Source organism: Dysidea avara, chromosome 4 (assembly GCF_963678975.1).
Source record: "Dysidea avara chromosome 4, odDysAvar1.4, whole genome shotgun sequence".
Classification (NCBI taxonomy): domain Eukaryota; kingdom Metazoa; phylum Porifera; class Demospongiae; order Dictyoceratida; family Dysideidae; genus Dysidea; species Dysidea avara.
This window is the reverse complement of record NC_089275.1, coordinates 25,774,146-25,792,033: the sequence shown is the minus strand read 5'-3', so window position 1 is coordinate 25,792,033 and position 17,888 is coordinate 25,774,146. Positions and strand designations below refer to the sequence as shown.

Genomic DNA, 17,888 nt, shown 5'->3' with positions numbered 1-17,888 from the left:
TTGCATTGTTACATACAATTTACTGTGTTATTAATTGTTTAATATACTGAACTAGTGTACTAATGAACTAAACAAAATCCAACTGCTGAACTGACTTTATCCTAAATAAATACTTATTTCATTTGAGCTAGAGTGTACATCTTTATTCCAGGACAGTACCTTGTGGCAGTCATAATGTTGAGGCACCAATAATGCATTCAAGTTGTTGGTACAGCCTAATACTTACTGTATATACAGTAGCTACCCATTGTATGTGAACTTTGACCTTTACCATGAGTGAACCGTGACCTCAGTAGTTAATTAAGTGGTAGGATGTAAAACCAATGCTACACAAAATTACAGATATTTATACAAAGCATATTGGCCAACAATGGCTGTTGCTAGTCCTCTTATATACTAGTACTGATTTCAAACACACCTGCAGTAAGGTTTAACAAATCACACCAAGACACATGCTTGGAGCTTAGCCCACTTGTGGCCATGGTATTCTCTGGAGCGTGGCTTTTTGTGCACTAACGCATGACATTATGTGCACCCACGTGAGAGTTTAGCTTTATCCATACCTGGAATTTGTTTTACCCAAGCAGAAAAATGACCCCACACAAAAAAAGACGTGTGTGTGAAGTTATAAGTGGACTCTACTGTAAGAGAAATACTATGTGTTATGAACTAACTCACCATAGACAGTGACTCTATTATTACTAGATCCAGCATCATTAGTGACGGTACAAGTGTAATTTCCTCCATCAAGTGTAGTTACATTACTAATAGTGAGATTGTTGGTGTTAGTAATTGTGTCACTTGAGAATGTATTAGTAGTCCTGCTCCAATTGTATTCTAATTGTGGTCCACCCTCTGATAAACAATGTAATTGTAACTGACTGCCATAAGGGTATGTGTTGTTACCAGCGATGTTTACACCATATGGAACAATTGTGTAGAGAAACAACACAAACTGGTTGTATGGATAGAACAGAGGCTTATTGTAATTGTTATCTAATCCAAAACAGCCAAGCTGTAAAAAAGAGTGCGGGATTTTGGCACCGAATTCACCTGAATTGTTGTTATTAAATTTTTTACTATTAACCTATCATCACAGCTATTTCTTGGCCAATACCTTAGATTTTACATCTTTTTCACCAAGACCTTTTTGGGGGGCTGCACCCTTTTTTTACAGGTTGGCTGTTTTGGATTAGATATCACTTCTTTTTATATTTGTGTACACCAAAGTGGGGCTTCTTAACTTGTCTTTTTTCGTTATCACAGAAAGAAGAAAAAGAGTTAAAGCAGATTTTCAATACTTTAACTATTTTTGATTTTATTAGTAATTATACGATTTTATACATATATATCTAAACCAAAACAGCCAAGCTGTAAAAAAACAGTGCGGCCCCCAAAAAGACTATGGTGAAAAAAGATGTAAAATCCAAGGTGACGGCCAAGAAATGGCTGTGATGGTAGGTTAATGGTAAAAAAATTAATATTGACAATTCATGTGAATTTGGTGTCGCTTGGTCTTGGCACAAAATTCACGAACTGTCATTATTAAATTTTTACCATTAACTTACCATCACAGCCATTTCTTGGCTGCCACCTTGGGTTTCACATCTTTTTTCACCATAGCCTTTTGGGGGCAGCACTCTTTTTTACAGCTAGGATGTTTTGGGTTAGATATCACTTCTTTTTGTACATATTTGTATACCCCAAAGCCAGCCTATGGCCAGCTTTAGGGTTTTTTACCCTATCTTTTCTCCTTTACCACAGGAAGAAAAAAGATTTAATCATAATCAAGATTTAAAAATACTTAAACTATTTTTGATTTCATCAGTAATTATACAAATTATATATATTATATAATCATTAAATGCAAATGGTTTCCTACAGGATAATTTGCAGCTGATCTCTCTTCTGGGTGACTTGAAATGTAACTGAACTCTCTACAGGGTGATTTGCGTGTAGCTGAGGACTCTATAAGATTCTCTCTACAGTTTCTAGCTGAACTCTCTACAGGGTGATTTGCTTGAAGCTGAACTGTCTACATGATGGTTTCTTTGTAGATGAACTCTCCACACGATAACTTCTTCTAGCTGATCTCTCTACAAGATAACTTATTTCTAGCTGATCTGTCTACAGGGTGATTTTTTTCTAGCTGAACTCTCTACAGGGTGATTTTTTTTTCAGCTTAACTCTCTAAATGGTGGTTTCTTTGTAGCTGAACTCTCTACAGGGTGATTTGCTTGCAGCTGAACTCTTTACATGGTGGTATTTTTGTAGCTGAACTCTCTACAAGGTGACTTCTTGTAGCAGATCTGTCTACAAGGTGACCTGTTTCTAGATGAGCTCTCTACAGGGTAATCTGCTCATAGCTGAACTCTCTACAGGGTGATCTGTTCATAGCTGAATTCCCTACAGGTGATTTGTTTGCAGCTGAATTCTTTACATGATGGTTCCTTTGCAGCTGAACTCTCTACAAGGTAACTTCATCTAACTTATCTCTCTACAGGTTGACTTGTTTCTAGCTGAACTATCTGCAGAGTGATTCATTTGTAGCTGAACTCTCTACAAGGTAATCCTTCTAGCTGATCTCTCTACTGGATTACTTGTCTCTAGCTGAACTCTCTACAGGGTGATCTGTTCGTAGCTGAACTTTCTACAGGGTAATTTGTTAGCAACTGAACTCTTTACATGATTGTTTCTTTGTAGCTGAACTCTCTACAAGGTAACTTCTTCTAGCTTATCTCTCTACAGGGTGACTCGTTTCTAGCTGATCTCTGGATGACTTGTTACTAGCTGATTTCTCTACAAGGTGACTTGCTTCTAGCTGAACTCTCTATAGGGTGACCTGTTTGTAATTGAACTCTCTGCATGGTGATTCCTGTAGCTGAATTCTGTACAAGATGATCTGTTTCTAGCTGCACGATCTCTCTATAGAGTAACTTGTGTGTAGCTTGACTCTCTGCAGGATGGTTTCTTTGTAGCTGATTTCTCTACAGGGTGACTTGATTTACCTGAACTATCTACAGGTGATTTATTTGCAGCTGAACTGTCTACATGATAGTTTCTTTGTATAGCTGAACTCCCTACAAGGTGACTTCTTCAAGCTGTTCTCTCTACAGGGTGATTTGTTTGCAGCTGAACTCTCTACAGGGTGGCTTTTTGTAGCTGACCTTTCTACATACAAAGTGACTTCTTCTAGCTGGTCTCTCTACAGCATGACTTGTTTCTAGCTGATCTCTCTGCAGGGTGACTTGTTTCTAGCTGAACTCTACAGGATGATCTGTTCATAGCTAAACTCTCTACAGGATGATTTGTTTGCAGCTGAACTCTCTACATGATGGTTTCTTTGTAGCTGAACTCTCAACAAGGTAACTTCTTTTAGCTGATCTCTCTACAGGATGAATTGTTTGTAGCTGAACCCTCTACAGGGTGATCTGTTTATAGCTGAACTCTCTACAGGGTGATTTGTTTGCAGCTGAACTCTCTATATGATGGTTTCTTTGTAGCTGAACTCTTTATAAGGTAACTTGTTTGTAGCTGAACTATCTGCAGGGTGATTTGTTAGTAGCTGAACTCTCTACAAGGTGATCCTTCTAGCTGATCTCTCTACAGGATGACTTGTTTCTAACTGAACTCTCTACAGGGTGATCTGTTCACAGCTGAACTCTCTACAGGGTGATCTGTTCACAGCTGAACTTTCTACAAGTTGTTTTGTTTGCAGCTGAATTCTCTACATGATGGTTTCTTGTAGCTGAACTCTCTACAAGGTAACTTCTTCTAGCTGATCTCTCTACAGGGTGACTTGTTTCTAGCCGAACTCTCTACAGGGTGATTTGTTTGTAGCTGAACTCTCTACATGGTGGTTTCTTATTAACTGAACTCTTTACAAGGTGACTTCTTCTAGCTGATCTCTCCACAGGGTGATTTGTTTGTAGCTGAACTATCTGCAGGGTGATTTGTTTGTACCTGAACTCTCTACAAGATGATGTCTTCTAGCTGATCTCTCTACTGGATGACTTGTTTCTAGCTGATCTCTCTACAAGGTGACTTGTTTTTAGCTGAATTCTCTACAGTGTGATCTGTTAAGTTTGTAGCTGAGCACTCTCTTGTTTCTATCTGATCTCTCTATAGAGTTATAACTTGTTTGTATAGCTGAACTCTTTACAGGGTGATTTTTTTGATTGGTTGCTGAGCTCTCTACACAGTGACTTGTTTGTACTACAGAGTGACTTGTTTGTAGCTGTACTCTCTATAGAGTGATTTATTTGTAGCTGAATATTGTATAAAGTAACTTGTTTGTAGCTCATCTTTATAGGGTAGCTAATTTGTTTATATAAACTCTCTACTGGGTAGGTTCTTTGTAGCTGAACTCTCTACACCGTGACTTGTTTGTAGCTGAATTCTCTACAGAGTGACTTGTTGTAGCTGAACTCTCTACAGGGTGACTTGTTTATAGCTGAACTCTCTTCAGTGTGACTTGTAATGCTCTGAATCTCTACAGCTATGTATTTGTAGCTGAACTCTCTGCAAGGTGACTTGCTTGTAGCTGAATTGTCTATAAGATTAACTGTTTGTAGCTGAACTCCTTACAGAATAACTTGCAATGCAATATAATTCTACAATAGAGTAAGTTATAAACGTAGCTGAATGTTCTATTAGGGTGACTGTTCTATTAGAGTAGCGATTCCTGGAGAATTTTAAAATTAATGAAAATAGTTTTTAATTAGCATAGCCTTGTACAGTACTCACTAGGATCTCATAAACACTTAGTTTTTAAAAATCCGTCACAGGATGGCGGAATTATAAGCAATTTTGTCATTGAAAATAGGCAAATTTTTCTCCATATCTTTCCATTGAAAATAGTCCCAAAAATGGCACAATTGAACAAATGCTTATAAATGAGCTTTGCAATAACATTTTGAACTGCTGTTTTCTGTTATAAATACCTTAATACATGGACCACAGTGTAACCTTACTTGTAAGACCCTCTGAATAAAGGTCACCTCCATAGAAAGCCACTAAATAGTTGCATGCATTTAGCATCTTGCAGATGCAAAACAGCATACCCATGGTGAAGTTCAACCTCTTTGTACTAGTCACCCCCACTCAAAAATACAATTTGCATGCAAAGCAAGGAGTTGTGCTGTTAATTTATAGCTGCTTATATGATTATTTTGTCTCTTAATGTACAGCTCCTTGACAGCTACCAAAATGGTGCATCAAAGAGATAAGCTATTTATGGTGCAAATTTGCTGACTTTAAACATAGTAATATTGAAACCTACATGGACAAAAATGCTCACCTTGGTGTAACTAACATGTCCTGGGTCGTTTCTTACAAAGAGAACATAACATTATGGTGGCTATATTGCAAAACAACCTTATAATTGGCATAAAACTCCACACAAACATATTTGTAGCAGAAAACTAACTGCACCATCGTATTCCTTGCCCCTAGAAACCCTAGAAACAAACCAATTGTTTGATCAATCACTCGTACGGCAGCAAATTGATTGTGCTAACTCTCCATTGGAAGATTCACGGAGAAAATGTTATGCAAAATTTACGGAATTCCGGAATCGCTAATTAGAGTATATCGATCTTGCATTTGCTACACGTAGTTGGTTTTGGAATCATAACTCAGTGGTTTGTAATCCGATTCTTCTGTACTACTGCAAGGACTTTTTATGATAATTATTTCAGCTACACACCAATTTTCAGTTCGTTGCTCTAAGTGGTTTGCCTGGTACACATGAAAACTAATAGTTTTTTATTCATAAAAATCGATGGCGTAATTGTGACACAGGTCGGGTTTTGTGTCATATCTTGATGACCTTTATCTCCATTCTTTTCAAACCACAAAAAGGCACTCCTACAATTGTTACTCCATCTACATATCAATTTTCAGCTCATTCCTTTAAGGGGTTTACCCTGTGGGTGTGACAGACCTTTGTCCTTATTTTACGCAAATAATTGGTCATAACTCTGTGAATGTGCATCGGATTCCTACCAAAGTTGGCACTTAGATTCTCCTTAATGAGTCCTTTATGTATACTACATTTCAGCTTGATTGGAGTACTCGTTTGCATTTTATGGCCGATTTTGTAAAGTGTGCAAAAAGTAGAAGAAAGAAAAAAAAAAGAGGAAAAAAACCCCAAACTTTGGCCGCTTGTATCTTGGAAATGGCCAGAGCAATTTTCTTTACATCTAGAATGTAGGTTCCCCTACCTAGCTGGCATTTCTGTAACAACTTTGGTTTCAATCGGATAAGGAATCACGGAGCTACAAAGGTTTGAAAATCGCATTTACTTTCTTCCTGTTAATATACTAAGGGTGTGGCGTGCCAGCTTCTTGGGCAACACAACACACTACCTTGTGTCTCGATTTAATACATGCCAATTCTTCTCTGCAGGATAACTGGTTCACAGTTGATCTCTCTACCGGATGACTTGAAATGTAGCCAAACTCTCTACAGGGTGACTTGTTTCTAGCTGATCTCTCTACAGGGTAACTTGTTTCTAGCTGAACTCTCTACAGGGTGTTCTCTGTGTAGCTGAACGCTCTACAGTAACTTGTTTATAGCTGATCTTTCTATAGAGTGACTTGTTTCTAAGTGATCTCTTTACAGGGTCAATTGTTTCTAGCTGATCTCTTTACAAGGTGATTTGTTTGTAGCTGAACTCTCTAAATGATAGTTTCTTTGTAGCTGAACTCTCTACAAGGTAACTTCTTCTAGCTGATCTCTCTACAGGGTGAATTGTTTGTAGTTGAACTCTCTACAGGGTGATTTGTTCGTAGCTGATTTCTCAACAGGATGATTTGTTTGTAGCTGAACTCTGTACAGGGTGACTTGTTCTAGCTGATTTGTCAACCAGGTGGTTTATTTCTAGCTGATCTCATACAGGGTCACTTGTTTCTGGCTGATCGCTCTACAGGGTGATTTGTTCGTAGCTGAACTCTCTAAAAGGTGAGTGGTTTCTAGCTAATCTCTCTACAGAGTGACTAGTTTCTAGCTGAGATCTCTCTACAGGGTGAATTGTTTGTAGCTGATCTCTCTATAAGGTAGCTTGTTTGTAGCTGAAATCTCTACAGTGCTATTTCTCTGTAGCTGAACTCTCTACAAGGTTACTTTGTATAACTGATCTCTCTACAGGGTGATTTGTTTGTAGCTGAACTCTCTACAGAGTGATTTGTTTGTAGTTGATCTCTCTAAAAGGTAAGTTGTTTCTAGTTGATCTTTCTACATGATGACTTGTTTCTAGCTGAGATATCTCTACAGGGTGACTTGTATCTAGCTGATTTCTCTATAAAGTAGCTTGTTTGCAGCTGAACTCTCTACAGGGTTATTTTGTCTGATTCTACAGGATGATTTATTTGTAGCTAAATTCTCTACAGTGTTATTTTTTTGTAGCTGAACTCCCTACAGGGTTGATTTGTCTAGCTGCTCTCTACAGGATGATTTATTTGTAGCTGAACTCTCTACAGTGTTAATTCTTCATAGCTGAACTCTCTACAGGTTTAATTTGTCTAGCTGTTCTCTACAGGATAATTTGGTTGTAGCTGATATCTCTACTGGGTGATTTGTTTGTAGCTGAATTCTCTACTGTGTGATTGATCTCTCTACAGGGTGACTTGTTTCTAGCTGAGATCTCTCTACAGGGTGACTTGTTTCTAGCTGATTTCTCTATAAGGTAAATTGTTTGTAGCCGAACTCTACAGAATTGTAGCTGATCTCTCTACAGGATGATTTGGTTGTAGCTGAACTCTCTACAGGGTAATTTGGTTGTAGCTGAATTCTCTACAGAGTAATTTATTTGTAGCTGAGCTATCTATAGGGTGACTTGTTTCTAGCAGATCTCTGTATATAGGGTAACTTGTGGACTCTTTACAGGATGGTTTTTTGTTGTAGCTAAAGTCTCTACACAGTGACTTGAACTCTCTAACCTTGTACAGGGTGACTTGTTTGCAGCTGAACTATCTTCAGTGTGATTTGTAATGTTCTGAATCTCTATTATTTTGTAGCTGAACTTTCTAAATGGTAACTCTTTTGTAGCCAAACTGTTTATGTTTGTATGTTTGTACCTGAACTCCATACAGAATAACCTGCAATGTAGTAGAATTCTTTAATGGAGAAACATATAAACATAGCTGAATGCTCTATTAGGGTAACTGTTCTGTTAGAGTATTTCGATCTTGCATTTGCTACACATAGTTGGGTTTCATAATTCAGTGGTTTGTACTCCAATTCTTCTGTAATACTGCAAGGAATTTCTATGATGATTATTGCAGCTACACACTGATTTTCAATTCATTGCTCTAAACGGTTTGCCTGGTAGGCATGAAAATTAATGATTTTTTATTCACAAAGCGTGATCGCGCAATTGTTAAACACCTTCGATTTCAAGTCACATCTCCATAAACGTTATTTTGATTCCTTTCAAACCACCAAAAGGCACTGCTATGATGCTTGGTATATCCACATATCAATTTTAAACTTGTTCCTTGAAGTGGTTTACCCTGTAGGTAGGGATACACCAATTTTGCTGGCAAATTCTTTGGAAAAGTACTTCAGTAAAAGCAAAGAGCAAAATGCTGGAAAATAGGTGGAAAATTGGAAAAATGGACATCAAGGAATAGCAACGTAGCACATTTTGATTGAAAAAGATCAAGATACTCTAATAGAACAGTCACACATATAGTATCAAAGCAGCATTTACGCAGGAATGGTGACTAAAGATCAAGATACTCTAATAGAGCAGTCACTATGTACAAAATATTCTAATACAGCAGTCACACATGCTTGCAAACTTGAGATACGGCAGTTAAACTTTATGTCGTTCAGGCGCCACAACACAGGGCCATCGGATTACTAAATTACTTAGATCCCTGTGGTCTGAAGTTGTAAGTTATTTAGACCCTTTATGTGGTTGTTGTTAGTTATTACTAAGGCTGAAACGGATAGTAAATTTCAATACCCGGATATCCTGGACAAATCTTCTCTGGATATCCTACGGATAATTGATTGCATAATCAAAAGATAAAGAAAAGTTTGTCCATCACAGATACTGAATGTTACACACTATAAAAATAGATATTTGTTACACGTGGTTTTTGTAAGATACATCATTTTAAAGGTTGTAAGTTTTTGTTTAAAAAAATTAACATGTCAGTGTTCTCCGACTTCAGACTACTCCTTAGATTACTAACAACCAAACCTGCAGTGGAAAAGATCCGCTCTGATGGAACCGAAGTTGCAAGCACACATAACAGCTGACGAGCTACTTTTGATATAACAGGAAACCGTTCTTGGTTTGATTTCCACCACAATAATGCACATTCGTCATGGTGTAGCTGTGGTTCTCTTTTAAATCGGTCAAATTCAGCCTTTCCAGACTTGTCTTCCTCTGTAGACTGTGATGAACTGGCAGTAGTTCCCAGTAAAAATGACATGGCTGTTTCTTTCTTCTTCTTTGCATTAGGTTCTCCAGATTCTTCTCTACTAGTACTTGTAGTCGGCTCAGCTTCCAAACTCTCTTCAATCATAGTTATCTTCTCTAACAAAACTTTCTGAACTTCTTCCCTGTATTCATCCTTCAAAAAGTCCAAATCTTTGTATCGTGGATCAACTGCAGATGCAAGAATCGCTACATTTTCTGGATCAAAAGCAAAGCGATCTACTAGCTGGGATGTTACAGTTCCTTTAAACTTTTGTATGGTTGGCAAATCAGTGGTGTCAGCCTTTAGATGACAGTTGATCAGCCCATGGATAACAGGATATATCAATGATGATGATACATTTCGTTCTAAAGACAAGGCTTTTGTAGCTACATGTAAAGCCTTAAGTACTACCAGTAACTGTGAAAGGAGGTCCACTGGTCAGCATTTAAATCCAAATACCTTTTATCAACTGGTGTAACTTTCTCATCATGAATGACTGCATATATAGCCAATCGTTGTTCAGCAAGTCGCTCTTACATAAAGTAAGTAGAGTTCCACCTTGTCGAGACTTCTTGTAGGAGACTATGTTGAGGAAGATTTAGTGCTGCCTGTCGTTCATGTAAGGCTGTCATTGCCACAACACTGTGCTTAAAGTGGGAGACTATCTTTTTACAAACTCCTGTTAGTCTACTAATGGTGTGAATCTCTAACCCAGCATTGACCGCCAGCTGAAGTGTGTGCCCGAAACAAGGTAAGTCACCCCAATCTTCAAGCAAATCAGAAGCAAGCACCATATTTGATGCATTGTCATGGACCACAGCAACTACCTTATTATCAATATTCCAATCCTTTGCTATTTCCCTTAGAGTTTCAGCAATATGAACACCTGTGTGACGCTCCATAATTTCTCGAGTTACCAATACTTTGCTGTCAAACACCCAGTCTTTAGTAATGAAGTGAATGGTGACTGTGATGTAGGCTTACACTGCTCTACTTGTCCAGATATCTGTTGTAAGTGATACACTAAGAGTACTCACGAGACTGCTTAACAGTTCCTCCTTGATGGTATGATATTTCTTACAAATAATCGAAGTAATGTGTGTGTGTGATGGTACTACGTACGCTGGTTCTATGTAGTTCATCAGTTGCTTGAAACCAGTACCTTCGACCACTCTCAAAGGTCGCAAATCAAGTGCAACAAAGTTAGCAATCCTTTCAGTTATAGCTGCTGCTTTTTGTGAGCTACAAACTCGTAAACTACTATGATTTAGAACACTTTGTTTTGGTTGCTGCTTTTTCTTATCAGCCTCACTGTTCATCAATCACTGATATTCCTGTGGGTGCTTCGCCTGAAGGTGACTCTTTAAATTACTCGTGCCTCCACCGTCAGAAAGTTTTAGATCACATAATTTACACGGTATCTTTCTTTTCAAATTTCTGTCATCACCGCCTGCCTCTTCATTTTCCTTCGGCTCATCAAAGTACTCCCAAACACCACTCTTTCTTTTACGCGTAGACGCCATTTACATTTCTTTGACAATCCTGTGACAATCTATTGCACATGCGTATTACATAATATCCGTTTTAATCTATTTTGTTAATCCGGATGGCAATTACTATCCGGATAACCGGATAAATAGGATATTCGTTTCAGCCCTAGTTATTACTAGTTGCTGACACCTGCTTGTAACTGAGAAATATAGCATTCATTAGTAGAAACAAGCCATTACTCCACACGTAACAACAGTTACCAGTTTAAAATTAATTTTCAGGTGGCGATGCGTTGCCAACGCTACCAGTGCAGGTGCACATAATAAACATGAAAAGGGTCTAAGTAACTTAGACACCTCCAAAGTCCACCAAATCCACCACAAAAAGGGTCTAATGATGCTCAACAAAGTAGAGAAAAGGCTTAAGCAAAATAGGTAAGAAAATTAGAATTGCTGGAAAGAAAAATAGGCGGAAAAAGGCAAAATAAGCTCATCTTTACCCATAGGTGTGACAACAAAGTGATCTTGTTTTGCATGAATAATCTATCAAAACGCATGAACTGTTCATCAAATTTGAACCAAACTCAGTCCTAGGATTTGCCCTTTATGTGTGCCAAATTTCAAGGCGATCAGTTAACAAATTTGTGTCATAGCATTTTTCAAAGTGTGTGAAAAGATGAAAAAAATAAAGAAATAAAAACGAAATTTTGGCCACTCATATCTTGAAAACAGCTGGGGTGACTTCTCAAATTTAGTATGTGGGGTGGCCTACGTACCTGGCGGGAACCTCTGCAGTGAAACTAGTTCCAATCGAATGAGGAACCACAGAGCTACAAAGATGTGAAAATCATATTTTCTTTCTTCCTGTCAATATACTCATGGGCATCAGTACACAGCAACAGCAACAACTTTTATGGTTTGACTTATCAAGGACCATTATACTAACGAACCCTACAGTTATAATAGCTAAAACAACACCTATGTATATGCTAATAATATGCATGTTGATACACCTAATATTAGATCAAGCCACGCAGTAGTGTGTTGTGCAGCCCAAGAAGCTGGCGCACCACAACTACCATTTTATATTACTGTTATTGTTTTGCATACATAAAATTAATGACAAGAATTAATTTGTGTACTTCATATAGGTGATCACGCACATTTGAGGATTTTGCTGAGTACAATTTTGGTTGTTATAAGCATACGTCCCTAATTACACAAAAATGTGCGTGATTGCCTACTAAAATGTGTGTGATTGCCTACAAATCACATAGTGACCACCCTTCATGCTTTGTGCTGCACATCTATCCAGTTTTGTGTCACCATTAACCTCTAAACAGTGATTGCATCATTCTATCAGCATATGAAAAGTTTCTTAATCTTATTGGCTATTTATTATATCATCAGTTGTTGTGGCTTCATATGTCAACAACTAGTGATTGGCTTTTCAAAATATCAGTACTTGTTACATTTAAAGGCTTCTATTGTCAGTCTATTTGATTGGCTATTACCAGTATATTAAAAATTGTTAATTAAAAAATTAAGTAGGATTCAAGTATTAAAAAGTAGCAAAACAAGATTTCATGATAGTATTACAGCATACAGTAGAATCCCTATAATGGCAAGTTATAATAATTATTTTGTCCAATACCAAAGTAGGGATTTTCACACCAAGCTATGCTATGATACCATCTTTCATCACATGTTTCACTACATTTTATCATTTGGATCCCTATTTCACAAAATTCTAGTTTGATTTTTTGTTGTAGCATACAGCTATACAAGTGTGACTGTTCTATTAGGGTGACTGCTGTATTAGGGTATCTCGAGTCAGCCTTTCATCTACATGTCACTACTTCATATTTTTACTGTGCTAGCAACATAAACACTACTAGACTAATAAAAAGGGTGTGGTCATTGTGATCTCATAAATACATTGTTAAGAGGAACATTAAATCACAATCAATCACTTAATGGGCGTTACTTCAATCCAATCCATAACTTGACAAGGATAGCAAGCACGCATATGAAATTTACACAAAAGATGCATCAATCTGTTACCCTTCAGACCACTTCCAGTGCTTGTAGCTGCTTTTAGAGCTTCCCGTCAAATATGACAGAAAATCTGAGTAGTTGGACGAGCGAAGTAGTATAACGAGTGCTCACAAAGAAGTGGAGGGTGGTGGGTTGGGGAAGAGATAGACTTCAAAATGGAGGCAGACCATGATTGGAGACCAGACAAGAGATTACAGGGCTGCGCTGGCTCCTTAGTGACTGATCCGCAGCAAAATCTACAGAAAAAAAGTCTGGCCAATATTATCAGGCTGTCCACCATTAAACCACTGATTCTTACCAAGCCAGTTCCTTCACAAGGCCTGAAACCACCATTCGAGCACTCCACACCACCCAGAAAAGACATGTTAAAACTAGCCTCAAGCAGTTTGAGTAGTACTGAAGGTCAAAACTAGTACCACGATAGTGTGGCTATCGACTGATGGTGTTAGTTTGATTTTGAGATTTTGATCAGTTTTGTAAAATCTGGTTGTATATGTATTACTAGTGATGACTGACTTAAACAAACAAAAAAAGTATTTTGAGTTAATTTTATAACAGATGGTTAAAATGTTGTGATGGCAAGGTTATTTTAAATGTTAGCTAGTAGTTGAAGAAACCATGGGATATCTGGGTAATATGACCATATCTTAGAAAGTTAAAATAAACAAGTACATCCTTAGGTCAGTACTACCAAATAAAATTAGTTATTTAAATTGCAGGTAAAACAACCCAAATATTTGGATTATTTGTACCTATTTGAATTTACAGTGTTAGTGACACTGACTTGCTCAACTGATGGATTACTGTTTAACTACAGCCCTATCAACGTAAAGGTCTTCCAACTTCATTCAAAAGATTTTAGAATTCTTGTTTCTGTTATTACACAGTAAACAAGTTGATGTTACTTCTAAAAACCAGACAGCCATGCAGTTAATTATACTTTCCCATTCTAGCTAAATAAGCAATTAATCAAACATGTATACCTTATTTGTGCTATTACTATTATTGACTTAGTTACTGTAGATTATTGGATTTGCAAATACTGTAATTTAGAGTATTTCAGAATTCATGAATTATTTTTAAATTCTGTAATTATGTAGTTATGAGCTGCTAATGAAGCATAACTACAAATTACGCACAGGAGTGTCTTCTCAAATGTTTTATAGTGTGTCTATCGTGTATTCTCATGCAAATTGTTTAGAGAAGGCCTTGAGGCTTCCCTTCGTTTTCGTTCACTTAAGTACAGGTTACATCTTCCTTTCAACTTGAAAGATATGCTATCTCTGGTAGCCTAAGAGGCCTTCATTGTTGTTTTGAAGTTGTTAAACATCTATAAAACCGAAAGGAAAGACTGTTCAAGAAGAGTCACCATACCCATATTTCAGACTGCCGAGAAGAAACCACCGCAGAGCAAAGTTCATGTGTGTGGAAGTTTAATTACTTTAGCTTTCAATTCTTACACCCTAGCTGCTTTTTACTAATAAATGATATGCTCACGTGGGTACGTACAGCCAAATTAGTTAGGTAGGTACACGTATACATACATGTACACTTTTATGAAAACAATTTCAGTAAACCAGATGTATGCCCACAGCCAACCTAAGGCTGGCTGTGGGCATGCGCCTGGTTTAATAAATGATAGTGAATACTGTGGCAAATAGCGAACGTCACTGAATATTCTTAGTGACAGTCACTAAAATATAGTGATGCTGACTATTTGCTAAAGTATTTTTCTTTACTGTGTAACTGTTGTATAGGAATAAAAATATTTTTAGCTATTGCTAACAATAATTTTTTAAGCTGCTGCAACAATTACAACACCAATATGCAACCGAATTTTGGAAAATCACCCATATGGGAGCATTTGACACCTAAAATATTTAATGCCCAAATCACACACTTTGTAGTGCAAATCTACTTGTTGATGGTTTTAAGCCATTCTAAATACCTTAAATTAAAAGAAAATTCTTGAAATATTTTCAAAACTGTGTCTTGCTCATATTAGTAACACACTAAACATGAAAATTCTAATTATTTCACTTGCGCCCATATGGGTGATTTTCCAAAATTCGGTCACATATACATTTTGAGGTTAAAGTACTGAGACTAAAGAAAACAACTTGATACTGTGCTACTTCTAAAAACCAGAATACTATCCCTTGAATTTAACTCTCTTTATAAATTAACATGCACAGAATGTTATTAATATATTTCTAGCCTTATTTTGCAACAATACATACAGTACATTAAAATTAAACATAATTCATAATTCACCAATTACTTGTAATTTATCATCTATGTTGCTGTGTATCACTAAGAAAGCGTAACTCGAGGTAATCAATATAACTACAAATTATGCACAGAAGTATCTTCTTAACTGTTTCATAGTTTGTTTACCATGTTTTCATATGCAAATTCTCAACACAAAGTCTCATAGTTACTCTTTATTTTTGTTTGAATACAAAGGGGATACGCCTCCTTTCAACTCAAGAAGATACACCATTCCTGGCAGCATACAAAGCTTGTTATGTAGTTTTTTAGTTGTTAAGCTTTATGCAAACAACCTGTATTAATTAAATGAAGATTAAATTTTCTGTAGCTAAAGGCTTGTTTGCTCATATGAGTGTTGGACAGACATACCTACATGGAGACACTCAGACACACATTTTGGACGAACAAATTTCAGTAAACCAGGTGCACTCCTGGTTAAAAAACAGATTGAAATTGCATACATTAAGTCTATCTAGACTATCATATACAGTAGTATAGTAAATGACTCACCAAATAAAGTGTACACATCTGAAGTGTCATTCATTCCATCAATGGTGGCTATACAGTAATAAGTACCGGTATCACTGGTTGATGAGGATGAGATGTTATGAGTTACACTGTCACTACCATTGGCCACTGTTGACAATGATGAACCATCATCATACAACCACATTGTTATGATCCTAGGACCACCAATAGCACTACAAGTCATTAACTGACTGTTAGTAAAGTTGAGTAACAATGAAGTATTGGTTGGTTGTGGAGTGAGGGTGATATCAGTGATGTTAGGTCTGAGAACTATATTGGAAATAAGTCATAGTGATTAAATATCTGTAGATCATATACAAATAATTTCATTTATCAAGCCAATATTTAACTGTTAGAAGACAATGTTTACAGAATATAGTGCGCAAAACATGTTACATTATATTAAATCCCAGTGCATGAGAATGTCGAAGTGTCATGATGGGTGATAGCTATAGTAGGATATAGCTAGACGTAATAGTTCTACAGTGTGGTAAGTTAGTTTTCACCCAGTGACAACTAACTTATCACTCTGTGGCAGAGCTATTCAGAAACGTTCATGACATCAGATAAACTGTGATTAGTATTATTTATCAATTGAGCAAATAGCCAAATATGGAAATTTTATTACAAAAAGCACACAAAAAATTAGGAATTTTCAACTAGATTAGGGACCATAGCACATCAATAAAAAGTACTGAAACAAACTGGAGTAGTGCATGATATTAAATCACAGTAAAACAATAAGAAGTGTTATATTCCTACTGTGCATTTCCATTATGGTATCTTGAGCACAGAAGGGATATAACACTTCTTATTGTTTTACTGTGATTTAATATCGTCCACTACTCTAGCTAGTTTCAGTACTTTTTATCGATGTGTTAAGGTTCCTACTCTAGTTGAAAATTCCAATTTATTGTGTACTTGTTTGTTAACTTTATTTTGTAAATAATTATTATGACTGATGAATCTATGCACATCTGAAATGGTGCTGCCCCCCCTCCCTCCGCCGCTATATCAGTTATCGTCTGAAAAGTGAAGTATCCATTATGCTTCATTGTCAGCTATGTTCAATAAGTTATACAGCATTTCAGATCAAGAACTGTTCGAAAAGCACCTCTGCAATCCATGCATACCAAAAGAAAGAAATGATGTCATGCGCCCCAGTTATAGAAATTATTGTCTGAACAGTAAAGTATCCATTACGCTTTGTTGTCAGTTATGTTCAGCAGTACGAATCAAGAACTGTTCAAAAACCACCTCTGCAATCAAAATAGCCTCTATGAAAAATATGGACGATTTCCATTATGAAGGGAAGCCATCACGTGCTACTGCCAAATCAGTTGTCAGCATCTTTAAAGATGAATGGGACACAAAGGAGGATGCTGGTAAGTCTATGAAGAATGCATTGTATGTACTGTGGTATGCCAAAAGGCACCTCTCGGGCTGAAGCGACATCGAACAGTGAAAAAATCAAGCCTGTAGCCTTAGCTGTTATTGAGTTATGCTTGTCTGAAGGCATCAGTCAGTTACTCAGTCAATCAGTAGAAAATTCCATTAAGTACATGTTTCTTTAAAAATTCCATAGCAACTTGTTGAAAGCGTCTTGGGTTGCTTGTTTGGGCTTAGTTTTACCTAACCAATACTGCTTCATCCTTGTCAGGGAAAATTGAGGCTGTTTTTAGGGTGATGTTATTTCATGGGCCACGCCTACTCCTTTATGGTACCTACCATACAATATTATTGTACTGTATGATAACATATCAATACAGTATTTATGATAACATATCAATACAGTATTTACACTTGCAAATCTTGCAATAAAAATGGTTAATCCTTTACACAGTGACACTATACCAATGGTTTAAAATAATTGTCAAGGATTGAATAATCTGTGTTGATTTTCACTACTGTGATCAGTCCCAGCTGTCACTATGGTGAAGAACCAAATATTTTTATATAAACCTCTGGCTCCATTATTCTATCTCAGATTAATACTTGTCACTTGCCAGTCCTTTTAGTTTTTGCACATCACACAATGCCGCTCCACCAAACCAAAACAAAAACAGATTATACCTGGACACCACTGCTTCATAAAATCTTGCATTGC

The 17,888-nt window shown here is 36.9% G+C and overlaps 1 protein-coding gene across 1 annotated transcript in view; it reads right to left on the bottom strand.

The window, feature by feature from the left end:
• LOC136253703 (hemicentin-1-like) overlaps positions 1-17,888 on the bottom strand; it is a 75,560-nt gene that overhangs the window by 36,803 nt on the left and 20,869 nt on the right. Inside the window, exons 10-13 of the mRNA XM_066046361.1 lie at positions 15,764-16,051; positions 10,262-10,377; positions 9,212-9,851; positions 679-855 (exon numbers count right to left, since the gene is read on the bottom strand). Coding sequence (XP_065902433.1) covers positions 679-855; positions 9,212-9,851; positions 10,262-10,377; positions 15,764-16,051 — 1,221 coding nt within the window. The remainder of the gene's footprint in view (positions 1-678; positions 856-9,211; positions 9,852-10,261; positions 10,378-15,763; positions 16,052-17,888) is intronic.